Raw genomic sequence first — 25,252 nt, 5'->3', positions numbered from 1 at the left:
ATCGCTAAATTAGCTTAAATGAATGACACAGGGTGTTTACAGTATCGAAAAACCATAATAATAAATAATACGATACAAATACAATGCTCTAAGCCTATTAAAACAAGTCATTTTTGGCTGCTGCACCACTAAGGAAAGAGCTAATCTCCCAGCAGCTGTGTTTGTAAACAGTGGTTTCACGCAAAATCTTGGCAGTTCTGAGGGAAGAGTCTCATCTATGTCCAAGAAGATTGTTTGGGTACTTGTTAGCGATTGTTATCTGCTTAAGGGCAGGCAAGCCTGTTTTAATTTCATGTTTTGAGCCAGAAATTAATGGTTGAAAAACAGGACCTCTTAGCTCCCACAGATACACTTGCACTACTGCGACAGGGTTCAGATTTTTCCTCTGGCTGAATGTGAATTCCCATGCCATAATGCACACTAAAAGAAAGCTGATGCTCAGTTAATGAAGAGCATTATTCCTGGATTACAAATGCAAAAAAAAAATTAAGGAAGTTATCGTGTTCACTTGGGATGCGCAGAAACCCATACTTGCCTTTAAGAAGTATTAAAAAAAAAATTGGCAGGTATTCAGTAAATCCATTCATTAATGCGTTGATTTCAAAACAAGACAAGCTGTCCTTACCTCATGTTTACAATTGAGTACCAATTAATGGCAATTAACTCCCGCGTTGCGTGTTGTTTTTTTTTTAATATAAAAATGTAGTCGTTTGGAATGGCCAATTATTTTTAGGCTCAGCTCACCGCTACCACCCCTGCGCTGACTCGGGAGGGCGAAGACGAACACACGCTGTCCTCCGAAGAGTGTGCCGTCAGCCGACCGCTTTTTTTCACACAGCGGACTCACCATGCAGCCACCCAAGAGCTGTAGTGTCAGAGGACAACCCAGCTCTCGGGCAGCTTACAGGCAAGCCCGTAGGTGCCCGGCCAGACTACAGGGGTCGCTGGTGCTTGGTGAGCCGAGAACACCCTGGCCGACCTAAACCTTCCGCCCCCCACCCCCCGGGCGACGCTCGCCCAATTGTGCACCGCCCCCTGGGAGCTCCCGTCTTCGGTCGGCTGTGAAAGAGCCTGTACTCGAACCAGCGTTGCGTGTTTTAAAAGCCAATTGGCAGGTTATTTTCCTCTCATCTCTGACATTTTTACTGTCGTACTGGTGTGCCGCCTTGGGACTCAACTGTAAAGGTGAGGGAAGGACAGCTTGTCTCTTTTTGAAATCAACACATTAGTGAATGGATTTATTGAATACCTGCCCATAAATACTTCTTAAAGACAATTTGGGGTACAGGTTTCTGCACAGCCGTAGTGTGGGAGGCAGGCAGGGTGAATGCATAAAAAAAGGTCCACACTTTGAAAGAGGATGCCTAAAACACTGGGCAAGTTTATATTCTATAAATCAATACGTGTAAGCTGAAACAAATCACTTCCAATTGTTTTAACACTGGAGCGCTCTTCTCAGTCCTCATTCACGTCTTGTAAGGAAGTACAGGACATTGCACTCTGGGTAAATACCAAAAAAAAAAAAAAAAGAGTTTACGTCAGATTTGAAAGATTTTAAATTCCACAGCACTTAACGGTGCTGAGGATTGTCATGTGGGCACAGCGCTGGGTGTTGGAGAGCAGATACTGCACAGTGTGGGTCACGATGATGACACCTCGCAATATTCACAGTCCGTCGCAAATTCCCATCAGCTTTCCAAGAGTCCGGTATTTTATCTAAGCTAGCTGTCCTTCTGTCCTCCTCCACAAACATAATGACCATAGCTGGTGCGAAAATCTGACTTTTAAATGATGCTTAAAGACCGTGCCATCATTAGCCTGCAGTAACCTTGTAAGGCAGTTTGTGTTGAGCTGTGCTGGTATAACATTCAACAAAAAACGTTTCGGCTTTGGCTCTGCTAGAGTAAAAGGAGGTGTTTTCACGGCAATCATTTGTCTGCTTTTATAGTATATGGAGATAACCTGTTAAACCACAGTAAAACTTCAGGGACTACCCCGACATGGAGAGAGCAGGTACTGACTTGGTTTGAAAGTTGAAGTTATGGAGCCATTTAAAAACACAGAGAGATTGAGGACTGCACCAAGAAGCAGCATTGTCTTGAATGACATTGTTCAATATTTATAGTCAAAAGTTATATAACTTAATACATTCTGGTAATGCAACAAAATTGGTGTTAGTAGTTGGAAAAAAAAGAAGCAGCTTACTAATAGAACAGAGGCCCTTAAAGTTTCAAGCGTTTAAATGATAGTTCGATGATGGAGGTTGTTAGTTCGTTATTATTATTATTATTATTTGTTTATTTAGCAGACGCCTTTATCCAAGGCGACTTACAGAGACTAGGGTGTGTGAACTATGCATCAGCTGCAGAGTCACTTACAATTACGTCTCACCCGAAAGACGGAGCACAAGGAGGTTAAGTGACTTGCTCAGGGTCACACAATGAGTCAGTGGCTGAGATGGGATTTGAACCGGGGACCTCCTGGTTATTAGCCCTTTTCTTTAACCACTGGACCACACAGCCTCCCAAGGACTTAAAGGACCAAGCAAGTTAAAGGACCAAGCAAGTTATGCTGTGCGTGGACCACTTTGGGAAGTCGTTGCTGGGACACAGTGAATGCCAGTTCCTAATGTCTAATGATGAGACTGGATCTCCAAAGTTGTGTTATGCTGAAAATGCTACTATCAGTCCTAACAAGGCAAGTTTCCCTGATGGAAATTTTTGACATAGCGGTAAAGTTAGCGATCCTGCTAAATTTAAAGTTTTCTGCAGCTGAAATTGTCGGCGGGTGGGGGTGTCAAGTGTGCGATAAGGGCAACCGAGAGACAGTGTGACTGTGATGGAAGCAAGATGGGCCAGGGAGAAGACACTATCCACTGACAAACGACCGGGGGAGGCTGCTGGCACTTATCTGGGGAAAAACGGACTTGCCAATTATTTATGGAATTTCTCTGACAAAATGAATGGCATTTTCTTTGCTTTTTTTTTAGATGACCACACCGACACGGCTTCCTACTGTCATAGTGACTAATTGGGGAGTGAGTTAGCGAAGGAAATGTGTGTGCCCTTAAAATCAGTCTCTTGCCCCTTGTGCTGTTAGGAAACAGCTTGGGAATAAACAACCACATACCATTCTGATTATTATTATCCAATTAAAAAGTTCACTTTTTTGTTTCCCACCACCAATTTGCATACACTGCATTTTTCTAGGACCGGAGATGATTATTGTTATTTTATTATGTATTTATTTGTCAGATGTCTTTATCCCAGGCGACTCACAGGTGTTCCAGGGCAGCACAGGGTTACAATGCAAACTTCATATTTAAACACAGTGTAGTTTACAGTAAGTGCAAATAATACTTACTGTAAACTACACTACAGAAGAAAATAAATGAAAAGGAAAACATTCACGTTTAATGATTTCTAGATCAGCCGAATAGATTTCTGCAGAAGTACAGTATACTATTCTGTCTTGAGACACTGTTTTGTGTAACAGGTACAGTTAAGAACATAAGAAAGTTTACAAACGAGGGGAGGCCATTCGGCCCATCTTGCTCGTTTGGTTGTTAGTAGCTTACTGACCCCAGAACCTCATCAAGCAGCTTCTTGAAGGATCCCAGGGTGTTAGCTTCAACAACATTACTGGGGAGTTGGTTCCAGACCCTCACAATTCTCTGTGTAAAAAAGTGCCTCCTATTTTCTGTTCTGAATGCCCCTTTATCTAATCTCCATTTGTGACCCCTGGTCCTTGTTTCTTTTTTCAAATCGAAAAAGTCCCTGTCAATACCTTTTAGAATTTTGAATGCTTGAATCAGATCACTGCGTAGTCTTCTTAGTTCAAGACTGAATAGTTTTAAGGAAGTAGATACATGAAGCTTGACAGATTCCCTGCTAACTTGGCCACTGGGTCTTGTCTTATACCTTTATCTAAGGAGGTACCCAGACTTTCTCAGCTGTGTTTATTTTAAAACGCTCATCCCTCTGGGCTGATAACATGCAAAGTGATCTCTTCTTCATGTTAATCTGGTACTCCAAAGTGATGTCATGTAGCAGCCTGCTTTCCATTAATATAAACAAGCAACGGATCACTGCAAATCTGTTACAATCCAAGCAGGGTTTTTTTACGCGTTTCTGATTATCTATTTTTTTTTTTTTTGTATTAGTATAATTTTTTTTTTTTGTATTTTATTTATGGACCCAGGAGGTGCTGGGGCAGAACAACAGGGTTGTGGCGACAATATGAGACTTTAGTATAATAACCTTTTAAAAGCTCTTGAGTTTACCGCCCACAGATGAAAAACACAATGCATTTTTAATGGTATTCTTTAAAAGTTTACTGGAAACAATACAGGTCATGTGGTTTGCTTCAAGAAGTGCATGGCCCAGTGTGAAAATCAACCACATACAGTGTTTGATTTAGTTTACTAAAGCTAAATGTAATTATTATTATTATTATTATTATTATTATTATTATTATTATTATTATTTTCCATATATTGGTACATACTGTTTTGTGCTTATTTGCATTTTATTCATATAATTTTTTTTATTATTATTTTGTCATTGTTTATATACGGCCACACCCTGTTTTTTTCGACCTGCTTTTTTTTCTTACATCAGAATTGCAGTGATTCAAAATGGTTCTTCTTGTTAAAGTTCTGATGCCACACCTTTGAATGTAAACACCAATCTCTCTTTCCTACTTTCGCCTAAAGAAGAGAGCTCTGAGGTCCTGAAAGCTTGTGATTAATTATTGTTTAGTTAGTCCAATAAAATGGTAATCACATCTCTTTTATCTAGGATTAACTGAACAAACTTAAACCAAGATGCACAAACACACACACATTGTTTTCCAGTGAAACCCTCCCCAATGAGTTTTATTATCCCTGTACAGTCCATAACTCATAGCTGCAACCATGTGATGTTTTTTAAACACAATGTGAAAGGAAGGTACCTGATTTTTGTAGATGCACCAAGATTCTTTTTCAAGTGTAACAATCATTTTCATTTGAATTCGCAGTGCATGCTATTACTGATTTCATTGCAGAACGGAAGATTCTTTTATATAAAATACAATGCAGTTTATTTGCACAATTGATTTCTTCCTCGCTGTTAAAAATTACAAAATAATATTCTGAACATTCAACCCTGTTCCAGACAGCGTCGTTGTATCCTGGAGGACTTTTTAATTAAAATAAAATAAAATAAAAATAAAAAAATGACACCCAGTATAAGATCTTAAATACCTGCTAACGGCGATGGGACTGAAGAATCTATCCTCAAAGACACTGCATCCCAGTTCTTGGACCATCAGTGCATACAGAATAAAATTATATATATATATATATATATATATATATATATATATATATATATATATATATATATATGTATTGGGGCAGAGTAGGGGGGAGGGAAAATTTAGTCCTGGGGTTAAAATTGATACAGGACTACATCCCCCAGAATGCCTAGGGGCTGGAATTAGAGTCTGCCTCTGTGTGGAACCTCAGAGACCTGTGTGAGCAGACCTGCTTAACTACAGGCAGGTGTCTCATTACATTAGAAGTTTCCCATCCTGACTCCAGTTCCAGCCCGGAGGCATTCTGGGGGATGTAGTACTGTATCCATGTGAAACCCCAGGACTACATTTTTCCTCTCTCCTCCCTTACTGTGCCACTATATATATATATATATATATATATATATATATATATATATATATATATCGACTTCTCATGCAAAGCAATACATGCAAAGGCAAGTTTCCTGAGAGAACGATTATAATGTTAACGATACAAAACCAGCAAGAAAACAAGCTCAGCTGCAGGAATGAGCAGTAAAATCATTGTCCGGAGAGACCTGCTGCTCGTTTTACAGCGTTATCTTAATACCTTTCCGATTTGGGTTTGGGCAAGAGACTTTGGAGGCTGATAATCACCGTCATCAGCTTCAGAATGGTCAAGTCCAGATGATATAGGAAAGTCACTGTAGCAGCACTGAGCAGCAGTGATGTTCAACAGGCACCCATACAATACAATATTATTTATTATTATTTATTTCTTAGCAGACGCCCTTATCCAGGGCGACTTACAGTCGTAAACAAATACATTTCAAGAATATTTAAAAATACACAATACACATGTATTTTTATATAGTACCCTCCCTTCACGCCATGGCATCCCAGAGCGCTGTACAAAGTTAAAAACGAAACAGGAGAGCTCACATGTACAATGCACTCCAGCTACAACCCATTGTATAAAAGCACATTCAAAACAGTAGGTTTTGAGTTTAGACTTAAAAGAATCCAGTGTTTCAACCTGCCTAATGGTAACCGGAGTTCCACAACCGAGTTCTGCATTTTCTGATCTCAACGAACGAGACAGAGTTAGTAGTTCTTGGAGAGGAGACAGGTCATTACGAGGAGAAAAACAACAAAGGGATCCCAGGAGAAAATAAAAAAGGGACCTCATCTTGTTTCTTAAAATGTGTGATGTGCGGCTCAGACTTGCTCCCTCTCCTCTGCTGTTGGGTGGAAGGTGTTTTTGGAGACCCATTGCTTTCAGTCACGTTCAGTCCCAATTGATGACCACAAGAAACATCTTTACACAACACCGGAAAGTCTATAGAAATTATATGACAGCCTTGTCTTAAGACCCCAAACTTACAAACTGCTCCAGGACCGGCCTTTCCTTTAATTAATTAATGAATCATTTAGCAGATGCTTTTTATCCGCAGCGACTTACAGAGACTAGGGGTTGAACTATGCATCAATAACTGCTGCTGCAGAGTCACTTACAATAGGACCGCGTTTGTTTTACGTCTCATCCGAAGGATGGACTTTCCTTTAGGAGGCTGGGGTCTTGGTGAGGAATTCCTGGATCTCCTTGTCCAGTGCTTTGTTGCGTTTCTCCGCTTCATCCCGGGCCCACTCCACGTTCCGGAGCCGGATTTCTAGAGCGGAGCTCCTCCTCCTCTCCTCCGCCAGCGACTCGCGCAGCTCCGACACCTTGACAGACAGCTCACTGTTCGTCTTCTCCAGGCTGCATACATACAGACAGACAGAATATTAATACAACTGGTCTTGCACAGTGTTTTTTTGGTTTCAAATGTTGTTCTATCTTGTGGTTAGTATTTATACACTAGGGGGAATTTACACCTGATGTATTTGGGCTTCTTAACAAATGTATCTGCCTTTCTATACTAGTCCTCAAGAGGAACCAGAAGACCACGGTCTTAAAAACATGACTAAGGGCTCCCGAGTGGCACATCCAGTAAAGGCGCTCCGCGTGGAGTGCAGGATGCTCTCTATAGCCTGGATATCGCGGGTTCGAATCCAGGCTGTGTCATTGCCGACCGTCACCGGGGGTTCCTAGGGGGTGGCGCACAATTGGCCGAGCGCCACCCGGGTAGGGAGGGATTAGGTCGGCAGGGAATCCACGGTTCACCGCGCACCAGCGACCCCTGTGGCTGATAGGGCGCCTGCGGGTCTGCAGTGGAGCCATCAGATCTGTGTTGTCCTCCGGCACTATGGGTCTGGTGGCTTCGCTGTGGATCCGCAGTGCGAAAAATGACGGATTGGCAGGAACACGTTTTGGAGGACGCGTGTTTCAGCCTCTGTTTCCTGAGTCGCCGGGGGGGTTGCAGTGGTGAACCGGGATAAAAATAATAATTGGACATTCCATACTGGGGAGAAAACCAGGGTAAAAACCATTGGCAACGACTAAATTATATAAAAAAATAAAATAAAAAAAACCCTGACTATAATATGTATGCGTATATCCTTTACAAACGACATACTTTCCCGCTATACTTTTGTCATACATTTGTGGAATGAAAATGCTGCAGACCAAAACAACTGAAAACACAAGAGTGATTGTATTTGTATTTCTTTTAAACAGATCATTTAATAATTTCGCAAAAGGTCACACAGCGAGTCAGTGGCTACAACAGGGAATTTTCACTCCAAGACCTCCGAGCACCAGAGCACCCTAGAATATTCATGGAAAAAAAAACAGGCCATTCAAAACAACAAAAAACACCCTCATGAAACCTCAAGGAAACTGAAAACGTGAAATAATAAGAATGCAAGCACGTACCTGCTGACGTGAGCCTCGTAGAGAGACTTCTGCCTCTCTGTTTCTTTCCTCAGCTCCACCTCTCCCCCCGGGAGTGAGTTCCTTGGTGCTTCTTGACCCCCTGCCTTGCTCTCATCGTTATCCATCGCCCTTGGGCTCTTTATTTCTCTAGTCTGGGGAGTGAGGCTCTTGGGTTTGAAGGAATGGATCTCTGTCTGTTTGGCTGCTGCTGTTGCTTCTGTGACTTTACCCTCTGGCCCGTTTGTGGCACTACGATCGCTCTCGTCCGACATCGTAGAGCTTGGGAACAGCGACACCCGCTGGAGGTCCAAAATCTTGAAAATGTCTTCTGATAGGGTCCTTTTATTGGGGTCCGAGCTAGGAGGGGAGGTTCCCAGGACGTTCCACATGTCATCGTTTAGGATCCCAGCCCTGCCGCCCCCCGCCTCCCCCTGAGAGCCGAAGGAACACTTGCGGGAGGGCAGGGTCTGGGTGCGCTTGCGGGGGCTGGCTGTCCAGGGGTCTCCTCCGTCGGAGGGCTGGGTCCCGGGACCCTCAGCAGTACTATAGGAGGGGGAGGACAGGTTCTCCACAGACTCCGAGAACGCAAGTTCATCGTTCTGGAAGGAGACGGATATATTGATCAGCTTTACCCCAGGATTTTCATTAAAATGTTTTGTTAAGGTCTGCTTTTTTTTCATAAGGTTGAAGTTCATGAAACATTTTTGAAAAAAGTATATTTAAAAAAAAAATATATACAAATATACAAAAATACCTGAATATTTGCAAATCTCTAAGATCAGGAGGGTTGCCCCTCCACTCACATTACATCACCCCTTTAGTCAATGGTAACAAATATAAAATTAACCTGCCACCCATTTTTTTTGTCCAATCAATCCACAATCCCCCCCATCTCCTCCCAATCACCACCTTTCTTCAATTACCCCACGGTTAACCACAGGAGGGTCTACCACCTCATCCAAATTACCAGGCAACAGACCTTCAATCCATGCAAAATTGAGGCAAAATGTTTAATCTTATACCACGTTCCATAATCAAAGGAATAGCATTCATTACCAACTCTGTGTTTGCGGGCATTTGTCCTGAACTACTGAATTAAATGGCTGATGTGTGGAGACAGTCCGAATCTGCAGGAGCAGAAAACTGCGGTCGTTTTCAGTAGATATCTACCTGAGGGTTCTGCGGAGCATCTTGTGTGTTTAGTATTTGCATTTAACGGCTAATAAAAAATATAAAACAAGTACACCTAATCATGGGTGAAGTACTTCCTGTTTAATATAGCAAGCAGTTTTGTCAGTAAAACCTTTAGGAAACTGTCAAACAAAAACATCACTTCACATGAAAAGGAGAATTGTCATTGGGCCACATTTTCAAAAGTCTCAACTCCGGTCTTTAATTAACTCTGAAAAACAGCTGCTCATTTAACAAGACTAGAACCGAGCAGCTAAGTGATGTATTTCAGGTCACTTTAGCACTCTGTGTATGATAACGATGATGTAGTGATGTAGCTGCAGAATATGGTGCATCTGCGGAAGACTGCAAAATCTGTGATTTCTGAGGAATTCCGTTAGACGCAGCTTTGGACTGCCTTCTACTGTGGTGTGTTTTCTGAAGGTGTGCAGTTAGCCTGCTGGCTACGTACCGTGTCTTCCTTGCCGCTGCTCGTGTCCTCTGCCACGTCCCAGCCCACAAAGCTGCGCGGGGCGTTGGACCGCTTGCTGTCGCTCTTCTGCACTGGCGACGCGGGGGCGACGTCTTTGGACTTGGGGAAGAGCTCTTCGTGGCGGCTGATCATCACCGTCATGACCTTCTGAATCTGGGGCGTGCCTGCAAGTGAGAAACCGTTAGAGATAAAATTATTATTGTTATTATTTTTTTTTTTTGTAAGATATTGCTACACCGAAATAGTCCATATCTGGGACGCAAAGAGTGTTTAGAGTCCTTTTTTTTTTTTTTTTTTTTTTTAATTTAGTCGTTGTCAATTATTTTTTTTTTATTATTTTCTCCCCAATTTGAAATGCCCAATTATTTTTTAGGCTCAGCTCACCGCTACCACCTCTGCGCTGACTCGGGAGGGGCGAAGATGAACACACGCTGTCCTCCGAAGCGTGTGCCGTCAGCCGCCCGCTTCTTTACACTCTGCAGACTCACCGTGCAGCCGCCTCAGAGCTACAGCGTCGGAGGATAACGCAGCTCTGGTCAGCTTACAGGCAAGCCCGCAGGCGCCCGGCCAGACTACAGGGGTCGCTGGTGCGCGGTGAGCCGAGGACACCCTGGCCGACCTAACCCTCCCTCCCCCCGGGCGACGCTCGGCCAATTGAGCGCCGCCCCCTGGGAGCTCCCGTCCACGGTCGGCTGTGGAATAGCCTGGATTCGAACTCGTGACGTCCAGGCTATAGAGCGCATCCTGCACTCTGGCGAGTGCTTTTACTGGATGCGCCACTTGGGATCCCAAGAGTCCTTTTTAACAAGATGAGAACCCTTGTGGGAGCTGACCGTGTCTGTCTGTAACTCTGCACATGGTGAACGCAATAACTACCTTGATTTTACACCAATCTTCACCAAACATTCATCATACAATCTGAGCCGCTTTTAAATGTTTCGGACTGCATTGGGCTGTTTTAGGATAAACTCTTGTTTTTTTATACAAATATTTTTGACCTTTCAGGTACTGTGCAGTTATTATAGGATTAAGAGGAGGGTCTGTGTGTGCGTGCACCAGTTTATAGTCTATGGTACTGTGGCAATATGCCCCGCCCCTGTCTGCATTTGTGTGTTATATGTTGTATGTTGCGTGTGTAAATGTTGGTGTATAGTCATTGGTACACAGGATATAAACGGGTCTGTGTTTCACGTGTATTTAAAAATGTAGATTTGTATTTAGGCACAAGGATGGCACAAATACACTTCACGTGCATTTAAAGTATGTAATATGTGAGCACGGGGTTGCACGTAATTCATTCACGTGCTGGGATTTAAGTGAATAATTAATTAGTAATTGAATCCCAGCACAACAGTATATATAGACACATTTTCTTTCACTCGGGGTTGGGTGTTCGAGAGTGGAGAACGGGAGAGAGAGAAAGGAGAAATACAGTGAAGGTGAAATAACAATTGCTACAGCGTGCTGGAAGTGCCAGCACGGTCCTTGTTTAACGTTCGTCTGCTTGTTTTGTGTGTTAGTACATTTTGTTTGTCTTTTTATTTTGGCATAAAGTGCCGTGTCCTGTTTTTGTGTTCTGTTTAAACCTTTTATTTTGTTTAATAAACGCTGAGTGCCACCATTGCACTCAGCATTACTCATCACCACCGTCTGTCTGTGTATTGCTTTCTGGTCTGACGCCACCCACTCCAGCCGTCTTTGTGACAGGTACCCACTGAGCTATACAGTAGTTTGGAAAATGTACTTGACAGCCAAACGATTCGTAATTTGCCTTCATCCAAAACGTTAGGGCTTCGCAAGCTCTTCTGCAGCCAGCTGTTCAAAACTCATGCCCACCTTTCATGATAGTTACCGGGTCTTCGATTCTTGGCTTCAGCAGATTGACCCCAATCACGGTTGCCAGGTTCTCCACGCTCATTTTGTTGACGCTGGAGTTCCGCTGTATTTCGTACAGAAACCTGACACAAAAACACACATAGAAACAGTTAATCCTGCTGCTGATGCTGTTGTGGGGGCACCAACCAGAACTGATCTGAAACATCCTGCAAGAAAAGTTGGGGTACAATACACAAAATGCTGTTTTGCAATGCTTTTACTATGGTGTGGAGGATGCACTAAGTGTGGGAAACGCTCTCAGAAGGGTATACAGAGTTTGAGGAGAACGTCACCACAGCGTACCTGCAGATGTAGCTGAGAAGGCTGTAGTTGGCCCTGGGAAGAAGGGCAATCTGATTCTCTAGCTGTTTCTGGCCCTGAAAGATTGGAGAAACGTCACTGGAGACCGTGATGTACTGCAAACAGGCAAGTTCCCCGATTCACTTTCAGGTCGTAATTATTATTTTTTTTAAAAGAGACAGGGGAAGGAGAAGGTAGATGGACAGAGAGATAGATGGATGGTTGAACAGGTCGATACCACATGAACACAGAGAAAGGGAGATGGCTGCAGTATGGCGCTTTGTGGAGAGATGAACTGCCTGTTGATCGATACCGGCTAATCCAACAAAAGTAAAATACAACCCCAGCTAAAGGTATTGGGTATTATCACAATATTAAGAAGTCAGGTGGATGATAGTATATAACACTGAAGAAGACAGATGCCTGCTTGGGTTTTTACATCAGAATTTATGATCAGGTACCTGCAGTTGTGGATAAGATCAGAAGTTACATTTCATTAAAAAAAAAAAGCTAACAGAAGCTATTTGAATGAAAACGCTGGTTTTAAAATATACTTGGTGACTGTATCAGCAAAGTTTTTCATTTAGAAAAAGACAGCAAAAAAAAAAGGTCAGGGTTTTAACATAACAAAAATAATAATAATAATGTCATCTCTTGATGAAACCCTCCCCTCATTTATACAGTATGAAAAGCCTCATTCAAACCTCATTCAGGCTCTATGGGTGTGGAGTGAGTGGCCAGAAGAAGAAAGACAGCAAGCAAACAGGATGCTTCCCTACCGCCTCTCCGTCGGTGCTCCAGTTCAGGAAGTCTTCGTACTGTGACCAGGGGACGACAGGCTCTGGCAGCTCTCTGAGATACAGCTTGAACAAGGACGCCACCGTGTGGACATCGGTGTCACTGCAAAGCACGGGAGAGAAAAAAAAAACAACACATTTTTGTATACTTTTTCAGTAAGTAAGACATGTTTTTTTTTTGTAAGTCACGCTATGTTTATATAGATCAAGGCCCTGCTGCTGACGGAAAGTTCAGTGTAAAAGCCCTTAAATCGACTTCACCGCAATTTTTCACATGGTTATTCTATGCATTAGTTTGGCAATGGTTTGCCATGTTTTTAAATATGCTTTGCCATACCTCTCTGTGCTCTACAGTGCTTCCCTATGCTTTACCTTACCTCGCTGTGCTTTACAATGCTTCCCTATGCTTTACCAGACCTCTCTGTGCATTACAATGCTTGCCTATGCTTTCCCAGACCTCACTGTGCTTTACAATGCTTCCCTATGCTTTACCAGACCTCTCTGTGCTTTACAATGCTTCCCTATGCTTTCCCAGACCTCTCTGTGCTCTACAGTGCTTCCCTATGCTTTACCATACCTCTCTGTGCTTTGCAATGCTTCCCTATGCTTTACCAGACCTCTCTGTGCTTTACAATGCTTCCCTATGCTTTACCAGACCTCTCTGTGCTTTACAATGCTTGCCTATGCTTTACCATACCTCTCTGTGCTTTACAATGCCTCCCTATGCTTTACCAGACCTCTCTGTGCTTTACAATGCTTCCCTATGCTTTACCATACCTCTCTGTGCTTTACAGTGCTTCCCTATGCTTTACCAGACCTCTCTGTGCTTTACAATGCTTCCCTATGCTTTACCAGACCTCTCTGTGCTTTACAATGCTTCCCTATGCTTTACCAGACCTCTCTGTGCTTTACAATGCTTCCCTATGCTTTACCAGACCTCTCCGTGCTTTACAATGCTTCCCTATGCTTTACCAGACCTCTCTGTGCTTTACAATGCTTCCCTATGCTTTACCAGACCTCTCTGTGCTTTACAATGCTTCCCTATGCTTTACCAGACCTCTCTGTGCTTTACAATGCTTCCCTATGCTTTACCAGACCTCTCCGTGCTTTACAATGCTTCCCTATGCTTCACCAGACCTCTCTGTGCTTTACAATGCTTCCCTATGCTTTACCAGACCTCTCTGTGCTTTACAATGCTTCCCTATGCTTTACCAGACCTCTCTGTGCTTTACAATGCTTCCCTATGCTTTACCAGACCTCTCTGTGCTTTACAATGCTTCCCTATGCTTTACCATGCTTTCACTATTCTTTAGGGTTTTACTATGGGGAACTTTTGTAAGGGAAGGGGAAGGACTGAGCAGTACATACAGTTCTGATTGTGAAGACAGTGAGATGGGGAGGCAGGCAGGCTGTGCATCTTCACCAAGAAGTTTTTTCCGTTGCAGCAGGGGATGTGGTTGAGCAGATAGCGTGGGTGTGGCACAGGTCACATCCGCGCAGATTGCATGCAACCAAAAGTTTCCCATAGTAAAAGCTAAGCAAAGTGAACTAAAGCATTGTAAAGCACAGAGAGGTCTGGTATAGCATAGGCAAGCATTGTAAAGCACAGAGAGGTCTGGTATAGCATAGTAACACATGGAAGAGCATGGTAAACTATGTTAAACGCAACAGGTAAATCATGGGAAACTACACATGTAATGTGGTAAACTTTTGTAAGGGCAGATTAATATATCAGTGGTAACCTTGCTTCTTGAGGCTTTCTCAATGAGAAATTCAAAATGTGTGAGCTCTGCATTGATGCAATCTGAACTACCCATGAACCTTCGAGGCTATGTTATGGCTTTTCTTTACAGTAACTGCAGATTACTATATTTAAGATAATATCCTATCCACACTACGATAATCAGTGAACCAAAAATACATAATTAAATTAAATCTCTCCTCAGTCAAGTAAATGGCTTATTACAGGTGGTATAAACAGAACACTGGATCCTCAGCACTATCCTTGCACTATTGCACTGCTAACGTGTCACTGTAGATATAACTTGCTGTGATCCTAACTGGCTGCATCCTAGTTCATAGTGTGTTCTAGTAGTATTATTATTATTTGCACTGACTGTAAACTACACTGTGTTTAAATATGAAGCTTGCATTGTAACCCTGTACTGCCCTGGAACACCTGTGTGAGTCGCCTGGGATAAAGATGTCTGCCAAATAAATAATAATAATAATAATAATAATACACAATCATTGTTCTTGGGTAACTCAAAGCTGATCAATCAGTTGAGACTTCATGCCTTGTTGTTTATAGCTTCCGTCAGTCATTGATTATTTTTTTGCGCTACCCACTTAGCACCACGTCGTATCCTCTTAGTTTGGGTTTGGTTCAGTTGGGGGGGGGGGTGGATCCTCACCTGGGGAACGAGGGCCTCTCGCCTGCATCGAAGGCGTCTCTGAGCTGCTTCACCTGGTTGTCCTGCCCTGGCAGGCGGAATATCCCCTCCTCGCTGAGCCCGTGCTCCAGGATGAACTCCGCACACTTCACCACCAGGATAGGGACGAGGTGCTGGCCAAACTTCTGCTCGTACAATACCGTGTCAGCCAGGCTCTGCCCAAACACTGCTGGGAGGGGGGGGGGGGGGGGGGAGAGGGGGAAGAGAGGGGGAAGAGAGAGAGGGGAGAGGGAGGGAGAGAGAGGGGGGAAGAGAGAGAGAGAGGGGGAAGAAAGAGCAGGGGGAGAGGGAGAGGGGGAAGAGGGAAGGGAGAGAGGGGGAGGGAAGGGAGAGTGGGGGGGAGGGGGGAAGAGAGCAGGGGAGAGAGAGGTAGAGAGAGAGGGGGGAGGGGTAAGAGAGAGCAGGGGAGAGAGGTAGAGAGAGAGCAGGGGAGAGAGGTAGAGAAGAGGTGGAGAGGGAGAGAGAGAATGCTTTCAATATCCTGAATCAAACATCAACAATTTGCAGTTTGTTTTCAACGGGCTGCCTTCACGAACAACACGTTTTTTTAGATTGACCTCACAAACCCTTTGTTTTATATTCTATATAAAGTTACAATACAGTACAATTCACATTTCTATAGTGCCTTACATCTCAAGGATCCCAAAGCATTTCACAAAAAAAAACATTAAATGAGAAACAACCTAATAAAAAATTGTATAATATTGAAATAAAAAAGCGAAACAAAAAATGTGGTTTTAATTTGAAAATTTGAAAAAAAAAGATAAAAAGCTGGTTTGTAAAAATAGAACAATGAAAAAAAGTCTAAAACAAAAATGTGATAAAATTGGAATTAAAAAATAAAATATAGTTTAATTTTACAATTAGAAAAACCAAGATAAAAAGCTTCCAACATTTTTTTTTTTAAATAAATAAAATAAATAAGTATTCTATTGTATAACAGGTTAAATTTCCAACATTTTTTTTTTTTTTTTATGTACAGGGCAAAAATCGGGGTAAATATCAGAAGTAAAATAAATAAAAAATAATAAAAAAATATATATAAAAAATATATATATATTTTAAACTCCTTTATTTAAGCAAACAAATGACCTGCTTATCAATTAAGAAACAAAACAGGAAAGTAAAATGAAACGGTGCTGCATGCCCAGCGTACCTCCGCTGGCGGGCACGCCCATCATCCTGCGCAGGGTTTTCACCCACTCCTCCATCTCGTTCTGAGAGTTTGCCATCAGTACGTGGGAGTCCTGGCTCGTGCGCTCCCGGTCCCCACAGCTGCCTGCGAGGGAACCAAAGAGACCGCGTCGTTACTCCGAAACAGACACTCAGACTTTTTGTACCGTCATTAGCTTCCTAGGTCTAAAATGTGCAGTTTAGAGAAAAATCAATCCATCTTTATTTTATATAGCGCCTTTCATAGTGGACCATCACAAAGCGCTTTACAAGATAGTGAGGAACAATGCATAATACATTAAATACAGTGAAAAACAATGCATAATACATGAAATACAAGGTTAGGATGTAAAAAGAATTCTAAAACGTTGTGGATGCAAGAGAGAAATAAAAGTAGCCACAACACAGCAGCTAATAACAGATATCAGGCTTAAAGAGCATGGAAAGCAAGGAGAGAACAGGCGGGTCCTGAGAGTTGATTTATCTGACAGTGATGTTGTTTGAAGCGGACACCCTGGGATCCTTCAAGAAGCTGCTTGATGAGATTCAGGGATCAATAAGCTACCAACAACCAAACGAGCAAGATGGGCTGAATGGCCTCCTCTCGTTTGGAAACTTTCTTATGTTCTTAAAGCAGCAGCAGCAGTTGTTGATGATGCAAAGTCCACCCCTAGTCTCTGTGGAGAAAAGCCTCTGCTAAATGACAAATTTATAATAATGCCTATTCGATTTCATGGCCTTTCTTTTTTTGAAGCTGCCTCTGAAAAGTGTCAAATGTGCAAGGCTAGGGCACTAAACCCCCACCCTTCCCTTTTTGCAAAATGTGCGTCTAAGCCGGCAAATTGAAAAAAAAAAAAACAGAACCGCGTCAGAAAGTCAGCAAAACTGAATTCTGAGAAGTCGGCAGGGAGGCTCTGCGATTCCGCTGAAGAGCTGTCAGCAGTAAATGAAGACGCCTGCTTTGTGTGTAAGAACCACGCAGCAAAGCAAGCAGTCACAAAAACACAGAAGAGGTGGCGCGGGGTGACTCACCTGGGATGATTTCAAACAGGAACTTGCCAGGTTCCTCTGGGTTTGAAGCGAGCTCGTTCACCTGACTGCCTTGCAGAGGGATGGAACCCTAACACACACACACACACACACACACACACACACACACACACACACACAGTTATAATTTCATGCAATTGAGTCTGTACTGTTTATGAGCTGATTTATATACGAACACTGGCTTTCAAGACCCTAAAAGTTTCCAGAAGTACGTGCAGAACGACCACATCACAACAGAGACTTTTTTATTATTATTATTATTATTATTATTATTATTATTATTATTATTATTATTATTATTATTATTAATCCGGCTCTTTGTATTGGACATGGCAATGGAATCATTTGCAGAGTTATGAAAGTACAATGCAAAATCTTCTGCTGGTTTACGCTATAGAAATCTCCATATAGATGTGCAGTCATCCTTATTTTTTTTGCACATTACAGTGTGAAATACTGAAGAGTGGGTTAGTGGAGGGCCCTCGCACAGTAAAACATGCTGGTGACTTTGTGAATTTCTTATTTCTATGATATATTCATAATGGCTTTTTTTTTTTTTTTTTTTTTTTTGCACAGACCCAAGTCACTAATTCATGTGGATCTGACCACAACCTCAGCTAGAAAAACTTAACTGCCATCAAAAATCTACACAACATTTGTCACTTTGACTTGCCTGGTGGGTCTAGAGGTTAAAAAAGGGCTTGATACCAGGAGGTTCCCAGTTCAATCCCAGTTCAGTCAAATTCAAATTGGCTTTATTGGCATAATAAAGAGAGTTGTGTTGCCAAAGCACATACATGGCAAAAACAACTAAAATATATAAAGACAGAGAAAGCACATTCCCCTATAACATTAACGTTACCTTTTAATACTAGACAGTATCCCCTCCCCTCCCTCTATATTGAATAACTCCCTCCCTCTATATTAAACAGTACCCCTCCCCCCTCCCTCCCTCTATATTAAACTCACTGTATATTAAACTCAGTCACAGACTCAGTGTGTGTGTGTGACCCTGAGCAAGTCACTGAACCTCCTTGTGCTCCATCCTTTGGATGAGACGTAAAACAAACGAGCTCCTATTGGAAGTGACTCTGCAGCAGCAGCAGCAGCTGTTGAAGCTAGTTCACCGCCCCCCCCCCCCCCCCCCCTAGTCTCTGTAAGTCGCTTTGGATAAAAGCATCTGCTAAATTACTAATAAAATAATAATAAACACCCGAATATCCAGCCTTCCCCTCTAAACGAAGAGAGCTGGAGAGCCATGGGAAAGCCCTCCTTCGGGGTTCAAAGCCTCACCTGGTACGCGCTGTCCTTCTCATCCTTGTAGTAATACAGGTAGTGTCCCTTCAGCACGAAGAAGCGCATCTGCCAGTTCTTGACGATGGACCTTTGCTTCTTCAGCCAGCCCGTCTTGAGGGGTCTCTCCAGGGTGCTGGGGGACACAGGGCGACCCAAGCCAGAGAAGGGCTCCCCAGGCATCAGGCTCTTGGAACGAGCTGGCGAGGGGAAGGGAAGGTTGAGCCAGGATGAAGCCAGAGTTCAGAGAGAACACCATTCAAACCAAAAGTGAACGAAACACGAGCAGCTATTAAAAACACTACCGCTTCCAAACCTGTTGTTGCAGACCATTAAAAAATAAATACTGTGTGTATATATATAGATAATCAGAATGAAAATAACCACAAAAGGGCTGCTGTGGAGTGTGGTTGTAGTTATTTATTCCTTTTTGTTTTCTCATTTGACAGACACAAATCGCAAATTTACCACAGCGAGGTCCTGCGCAAGAAAAGCAAAACTGTGTGCAGCTGGGAGGAAGCAGCCCTCCAGAGTCTGACCTGATCCGCTTCCTGTTGAGTGAATTTGTTCAGATTGTTCCGTAGAAGGGAAAAGCTGTCATTGCTTCTCTGAGAAAAGCAGCTGCTGGAAGGGAGCAAAAAAAAACGACAAGCAGAAACAGACAAGACAGGCAGGCCGGACAAAGCTTGAGACGTAAAACAAACGAGCTCCTATTGGAAGTGACTCAGCAGCAGCAGCAGTTGTTGATGAAGCAAAGTTCACCCCCCTAGCCTCTGTATGTCGCTTTGGATAAAAGTATCTACTAAATAACACACTCATAATAATTAAAGAAGGGAGTGTCTATCCAGACAGTTATGCAAGCCCCTGTTTTGTTTTTATTACCAGCAGATTAAATGACAGTTAGCATACCAGGTTGCTCGGCAACGCTAGGTTTCAGCGGTGAAAACAAGGGAGTTACCATGTGTGTTTCTTTACTATATTGTAATGTGATCTTGAGAAATACTTGTTTGCAAACTCCCAGCTTGGGACAGCGTGGGGCTAAAACCAATTAAGGGGGCTAAAACCAATTCCAAAATGTTTTTCCAATATTATAACAGCAAGAGAACATTCAAAGAGGAGGTTAAATGTCTAAGAGACACAAATGGCAAAATCATAGATGAAGGAAAAAAAAAATAGCAAATATATTAAATGATTACTTTTCACAGGTTTTCGACCTGTTCCTATCCAATTTTAAATAACTTTAGCGTAACAGAAGCAGAAGTGTTAAAGGGACTAGGAGCTCTTAAAATAAACAAATCCCCTGGGCCAGATGAGATCCTCCCAATAGTACTCAAAGAAATGAAAGAAGTTATTTACAAACCGCTAACCAAGATCATGCAACAGTCTCTTGACACAGGGGTTGTACCGACAGACTGGAAAATAGCAAACGTAATACCGATCCACAAAAAGTGAGACAAAACCGGACCAGGTAACTACAGACCAATAAGCCTGACTTCTATTATATGTAAACTTATGGAAACTATAATAAAATCCAAAATGGAAACTTACCTATATGGTAACAATATCCTGGGAGACAGTCAGCATGGTTTTAGGAAAGGGAGATCGTGTCTGACTAACCTACTTGATTTTTTTGAGGATGCAACATTGAAAATGGATAATTGCAAAGCATACGACATGGTTTATTTAGATTTCCAGAAAGCTTTTGACAAAGTCCCGCATAAAAGATTAATTCTCAAACTGAACGCAGTAGGGATTCAAGGAAATGCATGCACATGGATTAGGGAGTGGTTAACATGTAGAAAACAGAAAGTACTGATTAGAGGAGAAACCTCAAAATGGAGTGAGGTAACCAGTGGTGTACCACAGGGATCAATATTAGGTCCTCTGCTATTCCTTATCTACATTAATGATTTAGATTCTGGTATAGTAAGCAAACTTGTTAAATTTGCAGATGACACAAAAATAGGAGGACTGGCAAACACTGTTGCAGCAGCAAAGGTCATTCAAAATGATCTAGACAGCATTCAGAACTGGGCAGACACATGGCAAATGACATTTAATAGAGAAAAGTGTAAAGTATTGCATGCAGGCAATAAAAATGTGCATTATAAATATCATATGGGAGATACTGAAATTGAAGAAGGGAACTATGAAAAAGACCTAGGAGTTTATGTTGACTCAGTAATGTCTTCATCTAGACAATGTGGAGAAGCTATAAAAAAGGCCAACAAGATGCTCGGATATATTGTGAGAAGTGTTGAATTTAAATCAAGGGAAGTAATGTTAAAACTCTACAATGCATTAGTAAGACCTCACCTAGAATATTGTGTTCAGTTCTGGTCACCTCGTTACAAAAAGAATATTGCTGCTCTAGAAAGAGTGCAAAGAAGAGCAACCAGAATTATCCCGGGTTTAAAAGGCATGTCGTATGCAGACAGGCTAAAAGAATTGAATCTATTCAGTCTTGAACAAAGAAGACTACGCGGCGATCTGATTCAAGCATTCAGAATCCTAAAAGGTATAGACAGTGTCGACCCAGGGGACTTTTTTGACCTGAAAAAAGAAACAAGGACCAGGGGTCACAAATGGAGATTAGATAAAGGGGCATTCAGAACAGAAAATAGGAGGTACTTTTTTACACAGAGAATTGTGAGGGTCTGGAACCAACTCCCCAGTAATGTTGTTGAAGCCGACACCCTGGGATCCTTCAAGAAGCTGCTTGATGAGATTCTGGGATCAATAAGCTACAAACAACCAAACGAGCAAGATGGGCTGAATGGCCTCCTCTCGTTTGTAAACTTTCTTATGTTCTTATTACACAACACAGCACTGGTCCTCTCAGCCACCTGCTGGATGTTAAACGCATTTATTATTATTTGTATAAAGACGGAGCCACCGCTTATTCTACTTTGGTGAAGTACATCTGAAGTAAGAACTACAAACGACATCTCAAGAGACACCACACAGCCTGCATAATATTGGTACTGGCGTTCTTAAAAGCAGAAGGCATGGAAACTGAACTGCTCCCTCCCTCACCCCCTAAGAGAAAGGGGGCTCCCTCCAGTCCAGGGCAGGCTTGAGGCAGGAGACTGAACTGCTCCCTCCCTCCCTAAGAGAAAGGGTGCTCCCTCCAGTCCAGGACAGGCTTGAGGCATAGAGACTGAACTGCTCCCTCCCTCCCTCACCCCCTAAGAGAAAGGGTGCTCCCTCCAGTCCAGGACAGGCTTGAGGCATGGAGACTAAACTACTCCCTCCCCCACCCCCTAAGAGAAAGAGTGCTCCCTCCAGTCCAGGGCAGGCTTGGGGTTTGACCATGAAGAGGCAATGTGGGGAAGCACATCTTGTCACAGCTTTACAATCCTTAACATAAAAAAATAAATACAAATCTTCCAAGTCATATTTGGTTTCCAACTCAAGTTATCTGGGCCAGTTTGATTTCAAAAGGGACGTCCTGCTTGCATAGGGACAGGATCTAACTCAGTAAGGAAGACGCAGAGAACAGAGAGAGTGGTTATCGCACCATCTTGCAAGAGCAGAACTCTCCCCTTCTGCACAAAACAGGAAGCTACACCAGCCTGCAAGAAAAGGGATTTGAACCGAAAAAATAAAAACACAGCTCTTTTGAACAACCCCTTTCAATGTGACTTCAATAATCACAGTCACACATCAAAACTGATCTACTGACCAGTGACTAACACAGAATATGACATGCACAGCAATACCCTAGTTTTATATTAAACACCAAACTGCCCCATTGCAGAAAATAAAATCGTCAATGTGTTTTTGTGTTGTGCAAGTGCTTCAGCTAGTTCTTTTTCTGTGCTGAAATAAATGAACGTTGCTTTTGAAATGAGAACAGATCCATCACTATACCCCAAACCCAGGGGTGTGAAACTCCAGCTCTGGAGGAATGTGGGGTCTTCTGGTTTGCGTTCCAGCTTCAGCTCTCAATTAACTTCATTGATCTAATTAATTTTTTTTTTCAATTGGACAGGTTTAATGTTTTTTCAAGGATTAAAAAAAAACAACACACTGAGTCCTGGAGAGAAGTGTTAAATATAATATATAATAATATCTTTATATAGCACCTTTCATAGTGGACCACCATCACAAAGCGCTTTACAGAGGCTGTAGGCTGTGAACTGTGCGTTATATGCAGAGTCACTTACAATAGGACATTGATTTAACATCTCATCCGCAGGACGGAGCACAAGGAGGTGAAGCGACTCGCTCAGGGTCACACACAGCGAGTGAGTCAGAGGCAGAGGTGGGATTTGAACCCGTGACCTTCTGGTTACAAGCCCTGGACTGGACCATACTGCCTCAAATGTGTCCCAATTAATCAAATAATTAGTAATTGAGAGCCGGTCAAAGTCGGCCCTTCCACTCCTGGTCTTTGTTCCAACCTTGTTCTAAATTGTTTAACTGAACCAATTAATGAAACCTCCATCCAGACCCTGAAGTATCAATCATTTTACCTGTTAAACCAGGACCGTGATTGAACACCCCTGAGCTAGACTGTCTGCAACTATAGGTCACTGCATATATGACGTTTCCGATCTGTGCTATACTTTATAATGCATGCAAGTCTTGGCAGACAGACTTCTCATACCTTATATAGAATTAATATAAACAGCGTCATAAACGCATCATAGAATATGTTTAAAAAAAAAAAAAAAATACTGTTAATTTGTTTCCCCATTTGGTGTATAAACAATGTTTTAAAAACAAATAAATAAATTCATTTTGAAGTATCTAAAAAGACATCATAGCAATACAGAACAAGAGATGAAGAAACCATAATCTTTATTATTATTATTACTTCACATCCCCTCACTAACTAGGCTGCATGTTCTGCAAGAAACCAGGCTCTTTCGACACTAGCACAGGTTACCTAACAGAGATAACAAACACAAGACAGGCACAGTCTAGGTAAGATAACTCCACTTAACACTGACAATAGCATGCATTTGCAGAGCGTTTAAACTGGAAGAGACAGACAGGGCACACAAAGGGGAAGCCATGCTATCAGAGCATCTCTGTGCTGCACATTGGTTCTTTTTTCTCTCTCCCTGAAGCAGAAGCAGCTGCACGGCCTGGGAATTAATAAAAGTCGTTACCTATCCTACTGGCTTCGGTTCTGAGATTGAAATCCCAATTCCGAGGCAGCTTCAGTGACATTTCTCCAGCCTCCCTGCCTCCACTCTCTTCTCTTTCTCTCTCTTCAAATGTTCTGTTCTTTCACAGAGAGAGGCAGCGACTTTTTTTTTTTTTGCAATATCACTTCCTTCTTCCTGTGTGACCCTCTGTATCTTCGTGAAATCTGTCTTGCACCAATTATTATTTTAATTTAAACTTAGAAAAATAAAATTCCTCCAGCTTCGGAGAGAATAAAACTTATTTTGCTAATTTCGGAGCGTTCCCTTAGCAGGGGTGTGGGGTACGAGGGATAGGGGACAGGCTATTGTCATGCCACTCTGACAGCGACTCTATATGCAGGAAGCCTCTTTCTCTGCATCTCTCGGTATGTTTTAGGAGGAAGTGGGTAAGCTATTTCTCTTAAACGCAGAGGGCTCATCAGCGGTTATTATGGGTAGAGAATAAACTCCACTTTTGTTCCAGGCAACAGAGGAAGGTACATATTTTCAAAGCATTTACTTCTCTTTAATTAACTCCTTATTTAGAGATAAAACACCTGCTCATTTTACAAAATAAGACCCTCACAACTGAAGTCATATATTTAAAGTTAATTAAATGAACTGGATCCTCAGCTGATGCACTATTGCACTGCTAACATGTCACTGTAGATATAACTTGCTGTGATCCTAACTGGCTGCATCCTAGTTCATATTGTATTCTAGCAGTATTATTATTATTTGCACTGACTGTAAGCTGCACTGTGTTTAAATATGAAGCTTGCATTTAACCCTGTACTGCCCTGGAACACCTGTGAGTCGCCTGGGATAAAGACATCTGACAAATCAATAAATAATAATAAGAGCATAAGTCTTTGTTTTATTAGTGTGGAGTAGTGGTTAGGGCTCTGGACTCTTGACCGGAGGGTCGTGGGTTCAATCCCAGGTGGGGGACACTGCTGCTGTACCCTTGAGCAAGGTACTTTATCTAGATTGCTCCAGTAAAAACCTAACTGTATAAATGGGTAATTGTATGTAAAAATAATGTGTAAAAAAATAATGTAATTGTATGTAAAAAATTAATTTGGTCATTTAGCAGACGCTTTTATCCAAAGAGACTTAGAAACTAGGGGGCAAACTCTGCTTCATCAACAACTGCTGCTGCTGCTGCAGAGTCACTTCCAATAGGAGCTTGTTTGTTTGACGTCTCATCCGAAGGACGGAGCACAAGGAGGATCAGGGTCACACATAGGGAGACAGTGGCTGAGCCGGGAGTTGAACCTCCTGGTATCAAGACCACTGGAGCATCAACCCTCCTACACCTGATAATCCGAATCCTCCTCGCTAGTCCTTGGATACCTTGTTAGTAATTACAATAAGCATGAGAAAAATCCAGAAACAATGAAAACGTTGTCTGA

General features: G+C 42.3%; 1 protein-coding gene across 3 annotated transcripts; it reads right to left on the bottom strand.

Moving 5' to 3' along the window:
- Positions 1–6,038: 6,038 nt before the first annotated feature.
- LOC117966486 (rho GTPase-activating protein 25-like) lies at positions 6,039–24,737 on the bottom strand. 3 transcript variants are annotated; one of them, XM_059008695.1, is made up of 11 exons: positions 23,820–24,737; positions 18,700–18,899; positions 17,389–17,476; positions 16,340–16,462; positions 15,145–15,349; positions 12,713–12,833; positions 11,937–12,010; positions 11,595–11,716; positions 9,738–9,922; positions 8,096–8,694; positions 6,039–7,039 (listed from the first exon to the last, which is right to left on the bottom strand). In XM_059008695.1, the coding sequence occupies exons 1-11, from the start codon at positions 23,878–23,880 to the stop codon at positions 6,844–6,846; spliced, it is 1,974 nt and encodes a 657-aa protein (XP_058864678.1). In that variant the 5' UTR covers positions 23,881–24,737; the 3' UTR covers positions 6,039–6,843. The 3 variants fall into 3 exon arrangements, with proteins under 3 accessions (XP_058864678.1, XP_058864677.1, XP_058864679.1); XM_059008694.1 differs by having other exon boundaries at positions 15,145–15,352; positions 23,820–24,736; XM_059008696.1 differs by lacking the exon at positions 23,820–24,737 and adding an exon at positions 19,168–20,334 and having other exon boundaries at positions 15,145–15,352.
- Between the last annotated feature and the right edge of the window lie 515 nt (positions 24,738–25,252).

This window comes from Acipenser ruthenus, chromosome 37, assembly GCF_902713425.1.
Source record: "Acipenser ruthenus chromosome 37, fAciRut3.2 maternal haplotype, whole genome shotgun sequence".
NCBI classification, from domain to species: domain Eukaryota; kingdom Metazoa; phylum Chordata; class Actinopteri; order Acipenseriformes; family Acipenseridae; genus Acipenser; species Acipenser ruthenus.
The sequence above is the reverse complement of the archived record's forward strand: the minus strand, read 5'-3'. Positions and strand labels throughout refer to the sequence as shown.